General features: G+C 33.6%; 1 protein-coding gene across 3 annotated transcripts in view; it reads right to left on the reverse strand.

Annotated features, from left to right (window-relative positions):
- Positions 1-16120, reverse strand: part of BRIP1 (BRCA1 interacting DNA helicase 1) — a 77545-nt gene that overhangs the window by 26601 nt on the left and 34824 nt on the right. For 2 of the 3 annotated variants that reach the window (XM_016203655.2, XM_016203647.2), the window contains exons 9-14: positions 13838-14037; positions 11688-11820; positions 10148-10302; positions 7210-7375; positions 6952-7092; positions 3744-3905 (exon numbers count right to left, since the gene is read on the reverse strand). In XM_016203655.2, the coding sequence (XP_016059141.2) occupies positions 3744-3905; positions 6952-7092; positions 7210-7375; positions 10148-10302; positions 11688-11820; positions 13838-14037 (957 nt within the window). The remainder of the gene's footprint in view (positions 1-3743; positions 3906-6951; positions 7093-7209; positions 7376-10147; positions 10303-11687; positions 11821-13837; positions 14038-16120) is intronic. The other variant, XM_016203661.2, reaches the window with a different exon arrangement.

Genomic DNA, 16120 nt, shown 5'->3' on the forward strand with positions numbered 1-16120 from the left:
TAAATGAAAATTCTTCAAGATCATTTTACTTAATCGATAGGCAGCTAAGCCTATATATCAAGTAAGTATATAAACAGACACTCAGGTACCCAACAAGTAGAAAATATACTGACAAATAGAACATTTACACAAAATAACCAAGTGCTAGATTACAAAAGGATTTTCAACAAATTTCAAAGAATCTTTATCAGATTAACCACTTATTCTAACAACAATGCAACTCTGATTAAGTCAATAATAAAAAGTTAGTAGGGGGGAAAATACCAGCCCAACACTAAAGATTATAATCTTAAAGAAAATATGGGTTATTTGTCAATTTTATCTCAATAAAGCTAAGGAAAAATAAAAAGAGAGAGCGTATGGTCTAGACAGGAAAATAGGATTCATGAAATATTTCAATATAAATGATAAGAAAAGCACCCTCAATTCCAAACATGTGGGATAAAGGCAATACTTAGAAACATTAATAGCTCGAAATATATTCATTTTAAAAATCTGAAACTATGCCCAGTGGGTGTAGCTCAGCAGTTGAGCACGGACCTAGGATCCAGGAGACTGCGGTTCGATTCCCAGTCAGGGCACATTGAGCCCGGGTTGCTGGCTCAATCCCCAGCAGGGGGCGTGCAGGACACAGCCGATCAATGATGACTCTCTTATCACTGATATCTCTATCTCCCTCTCTCCCTTTCTCTGAAATCAATAAAGATACATTAAAAAATAAATCTGAAACTAGTGAATTAAGCATTTTTTAAAAGGCTAAAGAATTAAAACAGCAAATGCAAAGAATGTAGAAGTAAATAATAAACATGGCTGAAATAAATGAGACAAAAGCCAGTAGAAGAGATTATTATGTTGTAAGTTGAACTGTCTCACCCACTTGTTCTATGGAGAGTTCTATATAATGTAGACCAGTTAGTATAACGTAGACAAGCACCAAGAAATTACCCCTAATTCTCTAGAGAAAAACTAATTTTTATAAAATCATTTATTTCCTCAGAATTTTATCCTCATCTATTTTCAGAAATAAATACATAATATATAATAAGTTAAAAGAGATCCCACAGAGCTGCCTGGCCCCTATGTGAGGGCACAGCAAAAAGGCACTGGGTATGTCAGGAAAGAGGTCCTCACCCTGCTGGCACCCTGATCTCAAGACTTCCATACTCCAGAATTGTGAGAAATAAATTTCCGTTGTTTATAAGCTACCACGTCTGTAGTATTTTGCTATAGCAGCTGGAACAAACTTAAAAAATCACTAATTGGTAAAATTGTTCATTACATATTATAGTACTGTGATCAGAGCACCCTGATCAATAAAAATAAAGCAGGGAACATCACAGAAAAGGTCCCTGCCTTCATGGCACTTACAACATAATGATAGGATATTACATTCCTAAATATGTAGAATAAATATGGCCTGAAACTCCAAAATTCGTATCTATAGCCCAGATCGCTCCTCTGAACACTATACCATAAATCCAATGGCCTAGTCAAATTCACCAGTTAGGTATCTCAGAGGCACCTGAGATGTTTTATACAAGACCAAATTTGTCATATTCCAATGTTTGTTACCTCAGTAAATAACACCACCATTCACTGAATTGCCTTTGCTAAAACAGAGTCATCCTTAACAGTTCTCGTTCTCTGTCACTGCTCATGTTCAATCTATCATCAAACCCTGTTAATTTTTGCCTGCTTCTAAATATCTCTCCAGCCTGGCCAGCATGGCACAGTGGTTGAGCATCAACCTGTGATCCGGGCGATCGAGGTTCCATTCCCAGTCAGGGCACAAGCCACAGTTACGGGCTTGATCCCCAGTGGGGGCGTGCAGGAGGCAGCCAATCTATGATTTTCTCTCATCATCGATGTTTCTCTCTTTCCCCCTTCCTCTCTCTGAAATCACTGGAGACATATTTATAAACAAACAAACAAACAAACAAATAAATAATAATTCTCTTAAAGGTCTACTCCAATAGTTTCCTAAATGGATTTCTTGGGTCTTGTCTATCACTCAGCTCATTTCAGATAGAGCAATATTTTCAAAATATGAATCTTACTAAATCATGTGTTCCACTTTAAAAACTCAATAGGGGACCATCAACAGACTCCTTGTCCCCAATAGAAACACTAATTCAAAAACAACAAACAGACCAATTAATTTTTTTTATTTTCAGAGTGAGTGGAAGAGAGAGAGGTGAGGGGGAAAGAGAGAGAGGAGAGAGAGAGAGAGAGAGAAGCATCGATGTGACAGTGACATATCAACTGGTTGCCCCAGGGTGGGGATTGGACCTGCAACCAGGTATGTGCCCTTGACCAGGAACTGAACCCACAACCCTTTGAATTTGGATTGGTAAACTCAGAGATTTTTTTAGTCAGATCTCACAAATTAAGATATACTTTGGAATGTTTATGCCTTATCTGGTTATTGTCATTTTACTTTTTCAAACTTCTTAAAACCAGTATCTCACTAGGGAGGCAGTAAGTTAGAATGCAACCTAGTGGGGAAATCCTGCATTTGCTCAATGTCTATAGCTTTTACACAGTTCCAGATGTTCAGTACATTAATAATGCACTAACTCAAAGCCTCTTTTTGAAACTTTAGAAAGTGCAAATTGCATTAAAACCTCTTTGCCCTCATTAATGGTATTGTTACAATCCCAGTCCTCTGGAAAATGTTTTTTGGCATGTGTTTAACTTTATAATATTGCCATTTACTCACTTTAATAGCTAGTACTCAAGTCTTAATGCTTTTAATAGGCCTGCCTAAACAGACTACCATCTTTTGTAATCTTTTTCACATAATTTACTTATACGTAAAGCCTGTCATATTTTTCCATCTGAAGATGATTCTTCACTATTCATTTCAATATTTAAGAATGTTTACTTTATTTCATTCAGTTATAATGTATAGGAATAAAATATAGTTCCTTATAAATAATAATAAAAATTGAAAATAAAGTAGTAGTCATAACTTTTTAAATTACAGTAAAAATGAATCAATCTTTAATTCTTGCTGTATTCAAATATCTGTATTCAAACATAAAATATGAGAAAACCAAAAGTATGAATTTTTATTGAAACAATTTCCTATACTCTAGCTATTTGGTGATATCTGATTCAGCATCTTCACCTCAAGAGGCTCAGTTATATTTCAGGATCAAACTTTCAACAAATTTGGATGCAGTCAGTAATGCACTAGGAAGAACAATATGGAGGAATATTGTCCTAAAGTGAAAGTAAGATTCCTTTTAGTTGCAACCTAAATAAAAATGAAAGGTCCTACAGTCCTCTCTTATAAGGAAAATCCCTTGCATAATTTTGTTAAAAGAATGAGGGCTCTGAAAATGTTAGAGCTGCATTACTGATACTGATATGTTTGTTTACAGTCATTTATTGATACGTTATGATAAAAATATACAATGATATTTATAATTTTAAAAATTTCAAATAACATAGAATTTCAGAAATAACTCATACAGTTCCTCATGATAATCTACTTTGTTGAAATCTCCTGGATAGAAAACAATAAGAACCCAATAGCTATTTATGTATGGAACATATTCTTGACTCTTTAAAACATAAATTCCAAATTTCTTTTTATTGATCAACATAGTTGGATTCATCAGTGACTGAAGAAAACATTTAGTTAAAATGCATACATTTGACCAGTTTTGCTAGGAAGCTTATCATGGTAATTCCACATGATTTTCTAAAGGCAAAAGAAACAATAAATATTCCCCTACCTTGTAAGATGGCAAGAAACACAAAATTCCTTGGCTCACAGTCTGGCACACAGATAACAAAAGTGCTCCTACTTCATCCTGGAACTCAAATGTTTCTGTGTGCTGGAAGGTAGCACAGAGATTCCGACCCTTGGGGCCTGACCCAATGGTGCCAACCCAAACCTAAAATATAAATATATCAGTAGAGTTATGCCTAAACTAGGTAGGCAAATTAGCATTTAGTTGGGAGCCTTAATTACATACATGTCAAAAGAAGATCAAACAACAAGTTTAGAGAAAATTTATTTTTAAATTCCCTTTATATAACTAAATATAGATTTAATTTATAAAAGTTTTACTTTTAGGCAGATCACTGAATTCTCCTAGGATGAAAGCAAAAAGGGTTTCACTTATTATTCTCTAAATGGCTTTGCACAATTAAGCATATAATGAAATTTTGTTGGATGATGTGAACAAATGAAATGGATAGAAACAGTTCCAAAATATTAGAGGTAAGGGCTGATACAACCTACTATAAGCAATTTTCTAAGATTCAACTATGACATAAACTACTCTTTCACAAATTCACTGATGTTCAAAGATCTATAGTCATAAAAAAAAAAAAAAAAAAATCAAACCCACTAAATTTTACAGTTCTGTGCAATTCCTCTAACTCACACAGATCTAGCCTCAGTGTAGTTAATCTAAGAGAAAGAATAAACTTTATTAGTAATCTACAGACAATATAAAAACACTTAAGATTGCTGAAAAATAGAATTGTACTATATTTTGAAATGATATATGAGATTGAAGTACATTTTGCAGGATGACATCTGACGGACATCATATTAACCAACTACTACTTAAATGATCAACTAGTAATATGAAAAACTGACGTTATGTTTCCTGATATAATGTAATGAAAAGTAACAATACCACCTATGTAGTATTCTTACCAAACTGTTTAATCTGAATCTTATCATGAGGAAACAATCAGATAAATACAGATTATAAGGCATTCCTCAAGAAAACTGGTGATTTGAATTCTTTATAAAATGTCAGAAAGACAGAAAAAAAAGGGCAAGAAAACTGTTTTTAAAGACTAAAGAGACATGAAAACCAAATGCAATATATAACACTTGTTTGTGTGCTGGATTAAGAATAAAAATATAAGTAGGTTAAAAACCACTTTGAGAGTAGCTGAAGAAATACAAATATTGACTCTATTGTACCAATATTAAATTTAAGTATTAAATGATCGTGTTATTATAATTATGTAGAATTATGTACTTGTTCTTGGGAGAGACATGTTAAACTAATTAATGGCAAAGTGTCATGATGTTCACAAATTATTTTTTAATAGTTTACCCAAAAATGTGCCATATAAGTATTACATACATATTACATATATATTGCATGCAAACTTTAACATTTAGCAATATTCCTCTTCTCTTTCTCTGTTTATAATTTTTAAAATAAAAATCTGGGACAGCCTGACCAGTGTGACTCAGTAGTTGAGGGTCAACCCAGGAACCAGGAGGTAACTGTTTGATTTCCAGTCAGGGCACATGCCCAGGGTTGCGAGCTCAAGCTCCAGTAGGGGGCATGCAGGAGGCAGTTCATCAGTGATGTTTTCTCTCTCTATTCCTCTCCCTTCCTCTCTCTCTAAAAATCAATAAAAACATACTTTTTAAAAAAAATTACTATTCTCATTTAAAATAAAAATCTGGGGGAATCAACAAATGAAAGGACAAACAAAATATGGTATATACATGCAATGAAATATCATTCATCCTTAAAAAGGAAGACTATGATTTTGTTACAATATGGATAAACCTTGAAAAACATCATGCTAAGTAAAATAAGCCAATCACAAAAAGAAAAATATCTTATTATTCCACCTACATGAGGTATCTAGATTATAAAGTCATAAAAACATAAAGCAGAATGGCAGTAACCAGGGGCTGGGAGGAGGGGGAATTGGAGAATTGTTTAAAAGGAAGAGAATTTCAGTTTTGTGAGAGGAAAAAGTTCTAGAGATTGGTTGTACAACCATGTGAATATACTAAATGAGACTGAACTGTACACTTAAAAATGGTTAAGATAGTATTTTACATTATGTATTTTACCCAATTAAAAGAAAAAATAAGTTTTTTAAAAGTTAAGGTAAAATATTATATAGTATACCAGAATTCAGCCGAACTAGGCATTATTATAATTATAATTCAGTGACATTACAGGTAAAATGAGCTTCTTTGCACTAGACTGAGAACAGAGAGCTTATGTTATTATAGCCTCATATAAGCTGAATTTACTAACTTCCCATATTTATTTGAGCCTTTAAAGACAGCAACTTTAAAATGTAGAACATATATTTTTCCTTCACTATTGTTTATAGCACTGTTTGTACAACAGAAGTACTATGGCATTTTGGAAAGCACAATTCTTAGTTATATAGGATCTCATCATTCAGGTTCACAACTACTAAATGCCAGTAGTACCTCCCAACTAACTGTGAGAAACAAAAATGTCCCCACAAGTACACCTTGGCTGAAAACTGTATCTTCATAAAAAATCAGTGTTAGGCACAGAGGTGGTGTTAAACATGTAGCTAACTGCTTTAAATTACTTCATAAAAAGAGACAGGGAACAGATCAACAAATGACAAAACATTCCTAGGAAAATTAAAGTAACATTTGTATATTATTGCTATAAAAAATTAAAATCTTAAGTCACAGTACTCTTAAGAGTACTTCTAATTTATTTCAGATACTTAAACATCTACTAAACACTTGCTAATGCTAGGTATTAGTCTTGCTGCAGTGGAAGAATGTGGAATAAAAAGAAGAGTAAGTATACACCACAGTCTAAGGGAAAGAGAAACACATAAACAAATAATTAAACAACAGGAACTATGGTAAAGAAGTTGAATTCTGTTTTGGTTTAATTTTCATTAAAAAACACTAAAACTTATTTAAATGAGGAAATTGCAATACAGTCTTTGGATCCAAAGTATATATTTTTACTCACTAGGTTGAAGGAATGCATTTATTAGTATTTCCTTTTTGTTGACACTATCAAGTACTTGACAGATTTTCTTTTATTCTAAAACTGAAATGTTGAATTTCCTATCAGGATCTATTTGCTAGTACTTAGGTACCTTCCAGTTTGCTTATGGAGAATTATATTGAGGTAAAAAGACTGAAAGCCTTCAAAAAAATATCCTAACCTGTGAGTTGTTAATGACATGATTAGCTTCCAGTTGGATAGTAAATGTAATACCAAGTTCTGATGAAAAGGATTTCATTGGGGATAATGTCCCAGATGTCAAAACAATCGTCCACACTTTGCCATTAATATCTGAAAAGGCCTAGAAGGAAACAACATTAGATATATATAAAATCATCTTTAGAAGAATCAGACACATTTATTTAATTGTTTGTATTGAGTAAGAAGACAGAATTTTCATATATAACAATCAGCTTACCACCGCTGGATTTAAGCACCAAAAGTTTAGCACATGAACTGCAGTTTTCTGTCGTGAACGTTTCTTATTTTTTGGTGGAGCAAAGAACCCATTTTTATCTGAAATATCTGGGTGATTTATCCAAGAATAAGTCTGTTGAAGAGCAACTTTATAATCATCTGCAAACCTAGATGAAAGTAAAATGGTAATTAAATGGCAAAATTTTATAAAACATAATGTCCCAGCCACATACAACATAAAAATTGATTACATTAAAACTAAATTGAGAGTCATTAAGTCTTAGAAACAACACCTCTTATAGAGATTAGACATCATCCAACCATCCACCCTTTACCACTTCCCCTCCCTATGTTCAAACACTACATAAATCACAGCAGAGCCAGAATTCAAATCCAGACCTCCTAACTCCTAGTGCAGAGCTCTTTGTACTCTATGTTACAGCATTAACAACAAAATAGATAGCAGGATCACTGCTAAAGAAACTAAAAAGTCGTTTATACTTTTTTTTTATTGAATGAGAAAATAGAAAAAACAATTTTTACTGAAAGTTTAAAAAGTTCAGGAGACTTATAAAAACTTTAAATCCCTTTAAAATTTGAGTCTCGGTATTCATCTATTTTTAACAAAGGCATTGAACCAGATGACCTCTGTAATCCCATCATTTTATAATTTCTTTCAATAAGAGGCTATAAACACATAGGCTTAAAAAAAATAAAATGTGGTGGTATTCTCTACCAGTCCTCATAATATTGACAGTTAATTTTGCCCTTGGAGAGATAAGGTCTCAAAGTTCAAGCCAGGAATCCTATAATTTGTGGAATTAAAAAATATATATATATATATTTTTTTACTGATTTCAGAGAGAGGAAGGGAGAGGGAGAGAGAGATAGAAACATTGATGATGAGAGAGTCATTGATCAGCTGCCTCCTGCATGCCCCCGACTGGGGATCAAGCCCGCAACCCGGGCACATGCCCTGACCGGGAATCGAACCTCGATCTCCTGGATCCTAGGTCGATGCTCAACCACTGAGCCATGCCCAGCCAGGCAAGAGAATTTTATAAAAATATTGAGAGCTCAAAACCATAAAACCCTTAAAAGAAAATATAGGAGAAAATCTTCATGATATCAGATTTAGCCATGTTTCTAGGATATACCAAAGGCACAAGTAAATAAATTGACTTTAAATAAATAAATTGAACTTCAAAAACTGAAAACCTTTGTATATTAAAGGGCACTATCAAGAGAGTGAGAAGACACCTATAGAATGGAAGACAATACTTGTAAAGCACATATCTGATACAGGATCAACATGCAGGATCTATACGTAACTCCTACAGCCATGGCCGGGTCGCACTGTTGGTTAGAACATCAATCCGTACACCAAAAGATTGCAGGCTTGATTCTGGGCCAGGGCACATACCTAGGTTTCAGGTTCAGTTCCCAATCGTGGTGGGTATGGGAGGCAACTGATTGATGTTTCTCTCTCACATCGAGGAAACTGTTGGATGTTTCTCTCTCACATCGATGTTTTTCTCTCTCTCCCTTCCCCTCTCTCTAAAAATCAGTGGAAACATGTCCTTGGGTGAGAATTACAAAAGATAAATAATAAATAAATGAACAAATAAATAAATAACTCTTACAACTCAACAACAAAAAAACCAATTCAAAAGTGAACAAAGGATTTTAATAGATATTTCCACAATAAATGGACAATAAGCACATGATAAGATCCTCAACATCTCTAGACATTAGGAAAATATAAGCCAAAACAACAGGTGATGATACCACTATACCCATTAGAATGGCTACTGTCAAAAACAACAACAATAAAACAGAAAAGAACAAGTGTTGGCAAGGATGTGGAGAAATTGGAACTCTTGTGCATAACTATGAAAATCTAAAATGTGCAGCTGCTGTGAAAAACAGTTATGTTGGTTCCTCAAAAACTTAAATACAGAATCACCATATGATCCTGCAATTCCACTGCTAGGTGTGAAACCAGAAGTGAAAGCAAGGGCTCAGTACGATACTTGCACATAAATGTTCATTGCAGCATTATTCACAGTTGGCTAAAGGTGCACACAATCCAAATGGATGTCGACACAGGAATGAATAAACAAAATGTGGTGTAAATATATATACAATAGAATATTATTCAGCCATTAAAAAGAATAATATTCTGATATATGGTACAACATAGGTGAACCCTGAAAAGTGAAAAGGCCAGACACAAAAGAACAAATATATATGATTCCACTTATATGAGATACCAAAAAAGGGCAAGTCCATAGGAATGAAAGTAGAATAGAATAGAGGCCGTGAAGAGGAAGAAATTGGAGATATCTGGGAGATATTGTTTTATGGGTAGAGTTCCTATTTGGGATGATGAAAAAGTTCTGGAAATGGTTTGTGGTGATGATTGCACAACAATGTGAATCTACTTAATGCTACTGAAATGTACACTAAAAAATGGTTAAGATGATAAATTTTATGCTATGTACATATTACCACAATTTAAAAAATAAAACAAAACACTGGAACCAGGCAGCACTATAACTTAACAAGGGATAGTGAGCTGACTGCTTTCCATTTTCCACAATTCACTGAATAGAAGTTTTATGCAATAAGAAAGAGACTTTCTAATACTGGAAGAAACATGTAAACTATAAAGAGAAAACTTAAATGCTTAAGTTTAGTTCTAGAGGACTATAAATTTAGAGCTGAACTAGTGTATTTACTGATTTCAATACTCATTTCCATTAATAAAGACTAATTTCAATTAATCTGAATCTATGCCAATCAGAGTAATATTTATACCACTTGTTTATGATTATCCTATGTACTCATACAAAATAAGAATGTATTAAACATATGCTAACACCCAAAAAGGCTAATATTTTTAAGAGAAAAAACACAGATCAGATATCTTCATTTACCTGCTATTTTGCCTAAAAAGATAGTCAAGCACCATAAAAAGTCCTTTGAGCATTATTTGAGTTGAAGCACTAATAATAGGTACTTCTCTTGCCTCCTCTTTTCCATGAATTGAAAAGACTTTTTCTTCTTTTTGAAGGACAGCAGAAAAATGGCCCTATAAGAAATTACAATATTAAGTATACTGGGGGCGAGGGGAGGGGTGAAGGAGTAAAACACACTTCTCAAACTCCAATGAAACCCAAATGAAGCATATATTGAAATTTTAGGCAAACATTATTACTATACAAGTGCTAACAATATGCTTTAGATTCCCACATATTCCTAAGTTCTCTTCAAATACCTTAAACAAAATTATATATTTAGGAGGTTCATTACCTATTCAGTCAATTAGGGTATTATTTAGTGCCCCTCAAAAGGAATGAACTTCATAAAAATGTGCCTACAAAATGGTTTCTCCAAGGAGCTTAAAAGAGTTGATATGCCACCTAAATGCCTGAATTATTTCCAGAGTATTCTGACGCTTAGAATAATATGACTGCATTACAAGAAAAATTAAATGAATGACTCAAAGCTAATTCTAAAATTCAAAGAGCAGAGTAAGGCCAAGAATAGCTGAGATCATTCCAAAGGGGAAGAGCAAAGTGAGGAGATATGCACTAGCAGATATACCAGCATTTTTCTAACAGTAATTAACACATACAACAGTTTAGATAAAGAGAATCATAAAATAGAGTTCAAAAATAAATTCAGACATGAATGAAAATTAGATATGTGACAGAAATGGCATTACAAATAAAGGGAAATGATGGACAATATATTTCGTAAGTGATGGTGACAAAATTCACTATCCATACAGGAAATCAAAATGGATTCTCTACCTCACGAGATAAAAATGAATCACATACTCATAAAATTTTGCATACAATTTCATAATGTTCAGTGTCCCATAGCCCACTCACAAACTCCATCCAACTAGGTTTATATAATCACTATATTGAGAAAATATGAATTTTTTATCTTTTTATTTTCCAAATTTTAACTTTTACAATTAATAAAATAAATTTACAAACTAAAAATATTGACTTCTTTTATTTTTGAACAAGCAATTAATTCCTTTAAGCCTCATTTCCTTCCAACTAAATAATGCTACTTTTTCATCCATAATTTATGCTATCACACATAAGATTATCAAACTTATATAATAAAAATTTAAAACAAATTGCTTCATTTTTTACCCTAGATAAACTTATTCACTATTAATCATTTTTTTTTTCTTTAAAAAAATTTTTTTAAAAAAACATCTCTTTATTGATTTCAGAGAGAGGAAAGAAGGGGGAGAGAGAGAGATAGAAACATCAATGATGAAAGTCATTGATTGGCTCCCTAGCCTGCAACCTGGGCATGTGCCCTGACCAGGAATCAAACCCCGATCTCCTGGATCCTAGGTCAATGCTCAACCGCTGAGCTACACCCAGCCGGGCACTATTAATCATTTCTAATTCACTAAATGAATTTCCAAAGGTGGCAAAAAAATCTTACCTGCAAAATGGGAAAAGTAGCAGTGGTGATTCCCATTTTGTGTAAATTTAAGAGCATTTCACGTCCACTCCATATTTTACAGGATGATTCATAATCCCGTTCCACAAGATGTTCAGAGTTTGCTTCTAACCAACTGGAATAAAATAAAACAATCCAATCAACCAATATCATCTTATGTGCACTACTCTCATAGAACAGAGAATTGAGATATGTTAATCTGTATTCCTTAACACTTTTAAGGCACAAATGTGGGTTAATTAAGACATCTTTTTTAAAGCATGCATATCTCATATTGAGAAATAAACATTTACATAGCTAAAAAGCAAGCTTTTATTCAGAAAAGGAAAACATGAACATGATCTCCCAATTGTGTTTTGTGGATTCAACTGCTTTACCTGTCTCTCCAAAGGAGAGCCATGTCTTAGAAGCTCATCCCAAATGCAGATAAAAGGAAATACAAAACAATCTAATAAAAAAATTAGTTACATATTAACACAAAAAAGAGTTACTAGAAAAATATATAAATATATTCATTTATATACACATGTATACATTCAATAAGTGCTTAAATGCCTATTATTATGCCAGACACTATACTAGGTAGTAGAAATATAGCAGTACATAAAATAGGGAAGGCCCTTATTCTCATGGAAATTACATTCTACTAAAGGGGGTAAGAAATAAATTTAGAAACAAAGACATGAACAAGAAAATATCAGGCAGTAATAAGAGGTATAATGAAACTAAATTAGGTTAATGTAATCTAATTGCTACTTCAATTTGAATATCAAGAAGGCTCTCCCTGAGGTTTCATTTATTCTAACAATTGAAGGCAAATGTACCCACCCATGGCAGTATTGAAGGCAACATGTACCCAGTACTGCTATGGTACTGGGTTATGTAATTTAGGGAAAGTACAGAGCTAGAAATAAAATGAGGTCCTAGGATGAGGTCCTGAGGCACTTAGACATTTAGACATCAAACAAAATAAGAACTATCAAAAAAATTGAGAAAGAATAGACTCACATATGCATAAACATGCGCTGAATGCTAAACTTGTGTAAGAGGACAAGAGCTAAGCATATAGGGGATGGGGTGACAAGTAGGTTTTTACAATATAAATTTGCGTATACCTTTTCTGTTCAAACATGTGATTGTATAACTTTCAATTTTTTTAAAAGTATACTGTAAAGTGAACAGAAAAATGCTACGGTAAATGAAATGGAATGTAGAGTGAGGGGAGGTTTTTCTAAAATAAACAGATAAAAAAACCTAATGTCTAATGAAAGAGAAATTATGTAATGTACATTTTATTATTTTTTTTTAATTTTTTAACAGCTTTATTGAAGTATAATTCACATATCATATTTTTAAATTCACCCATTTAAGAATATAATTTAGTGTTTTTCAGTCAATGTATAGGTTTGTGTAAGCATCACTACAATCTAATTTTAGAATATTTCATTTTATTATTTTTTAATCTAACGCAAATTTTTAAAAAAATATATCTTTATTGATTTCAGAGAGAGGAAGGGAGAGGGAGAGAGAGATAGAAACTTCAATGATGAGAGTCACTGATGGGCTGCCTCCTGCACACCCCCAACTGGGGATCGAGCCCGCAACCCCGGCATGTGCCCTGACCTGGAATCAAACCTCGGTCTCCTGGATCCTAGGTCGATGCTCAACTGCTGAGCCACACCCGGCAGTGCTAATGTAACTTTTAATAAAATTACTACTAAATATATTATTTTACAGTATTGAAATCCTGGTTAATTCAACCAGAATCCTACTCATACTGGAGGATAAAGCGGTGAGTTAAAGCTACGATCCAGAATTTTAAGATGTTAATTAAAACCATTAGTTTATGTCCAGCCCAATGTCCTATACACAGTCTATGGGGCTGTTAATTTATCCTGTTAAAGTAGGAATAAGATTTCATAATTATCAATTTAATAAATCAATTCTATTATATTCTTTTGAATAAGACAAAAGTTTGGACTAGCCTACTTTTAAAATTTTAACTGGCAAGGAACAATCCTTTTCCAAAGTAGCCTCGTCAAATTTTACTCACTATAAAATACTCTGGCATAATAAAGTATGTTTTCAATACCAAGGCAACACAAATGACACTGAGAGACAAATGTGCTTACTTAATGAGGCTGCAGCACACAGCTTGTAAGGGCTCATGGTCTTTCTTCCTTATGTTACTGTTGACCATACTATCTAGTTCATCTCGAGCAAACCGAAGCTGAACTTCTGTTATACTGTAACTTGCTGATTCCCGAGCACAGTCCTCAATGTTATGAGCTTCATCTAAAATGACAACCTGTTCTTTCAGATTGATATCCATCTATAAGAAAAAAAATGTTTCCATAAAACTTCCAGCAAAGTGGATTTAACAGCAGTAGGCAAAATATTTCATTTAAAAATTCACACTATAGGCTAATATTGCAAGTGCAACTGATTCTAAGTCTTAAAACTTCTAAAGCACTAAAGCCAACCAAATGTCAGCTCAACATTACAGAGTTTGCAATTTTTCACTCTCAAAATACTTTGTAGACCTATCACAACCAAAATAATGTGTCAGGTGAGCCTGGATCAAAGTATAGCTGGCTACACAAAGGGTTATAAAAATCCCACTATGAAGGAATCTCCAACATAATTTAAAAAGCAGAGAAAAAAAAACCCTTTAAAACTAAAATAACAATACAAGATTCAAAAGACTCTCAACATATGAATGTAACATAGTATGTTTCTTATATTTTAGTCTGTCCTGCAACACTTCATTCTGAGAACTGCTCTTCTCCCACAACCCCCATGTGATGTTGACAGGACTGTTAATCTGTTAATCAAGGGGCATCACTACTCTTACAACATAGGCAGACTCAGAGGCCAGGCTTGTCAATTAAAGTATTCCATCCCTACATGGTCACGGTGACTGGTTCAAGAATGGATATGCAATCCAAACTGGGCCAATCAGAGTAATGTGGGGTGACAAATATAAAATCATGTTCTTTTTTCCAGGTTAGTTAGCTACCTATGGTATCTCTGTTCCCATTGGAAAGAACGTCCCTGAGCATAAAGCCACTACAATGAAGAATTAGGCGAGTGGTTTTTCTTAAGCTCTACTGAAGTTGAATTTGCGTCACTTGCAACTGGAAGAGTCCTGACTAATACAAAGAAATGTCACAAAGCAACTATCAATGAGTGACTCTGAGGAAATAATAATATACAGAGGGTTGAAGATGACTGAGAAAGAACCATGGAAGAGTAGGAAATACACGAGGGTTTAAAAAGGAATAGGATTTGGATTTGGATAGACAAGAGAGTAGGCAATTTCAACACAGGGTCATCAGAAGCAGAGATACAGGAAAGAACAAGCAATCCTCAGGGAACTATAAGGTAATTTTTTTTTTTTTTTTACTGATTGATTTTAGAGAAAGAGGAAAGGAGAGAAATATTGATTTGTTATTCCACTTATTTATGCATTCAGTGGTTGATAAAGCAATGAATTAAGCCATGATCCAGAATTTTTAAATGTTAATTAAAATCATTACTTTATGTTCAGTAATGTGCCCTTACAGGGAACGCAACCTTGGTGTATCAGGATGACACTCTAACCAACTGAGCTATCAGGCCATGGCCACTATGAGATAATTCTTGAGGGGTTTAAGTTGGGAGTTTGCAGCAGAGAAGGCTGAAAGGGCAGATTCAGGTTAGACTATTGAGCAACTTGAAAGTAAGCTTAAGAAATATGGACTTTACCCCATGAGCAAAGAGCAGTAAGAGATTTTTAAGCAGAGGAAAAATTAACAAAAGTAATATTAGAAGACTGATCTGTTGCTAATCTGCGGTCGCTCAGAAGAAAGAGACCTAGCCAAGAGAAAACCAAATAGGAGGTATGATGGTAGAGGTAGTAAACATAATGTTTATTAATTTCAAATTTAAGGAAATAGAAAGCTAATGAGAGTTTTGAAGTCAGATCTAAAGAGAGAAAAAACAACTGAATATACCAAGTTATTCACTTTTTTTTTTTGTCTTATGCTATAATTGGGTGTCTCTAAGAAAAACTAGGCAAATAAACACAAATGCTGTATATAAAGTTCACTTCTCAAAAGCTCACAAAAGCATAATTTGCATAGTATGCATATTCTCCCAACATAAGTTCTTCAAAACAGATTCTTCAGATAAATGTTCTAAAATAATTCTTTCTGACTATTCATAAGTGGAGAGAGTGATAGCTATAAATGGGTATCAACTGGGGGTAATTTTGCCCCTCAGGGGATATTTGGCAAAGTCTGGAGACATTTTTGATTGTTACAATGTGGGAGTGCTACTGGCATCTAGTGGATAAAACCAGAGATGCTGTTAAAACATCCTACAATGCACAAGACAGCCCATCACAACAAAGAATTATCCAGTCCAAAATGTCA

Source organism: Miniopterus natalensis, chromosome 17, assembly GCF_054644295.1.
Source record: "Miniopterus natalensis isolate mMinNat1 chromosome 17, mMinNat1.hap1, whole genome shotgun sequence".
Taxonomy (NCBI): domain Eukaryota; kingdom Metazoa; phylum Chordata; class Mammalia; order Chiroptera; family Miniopteridae; genus Miniopterus; species Miniopterus natalensis.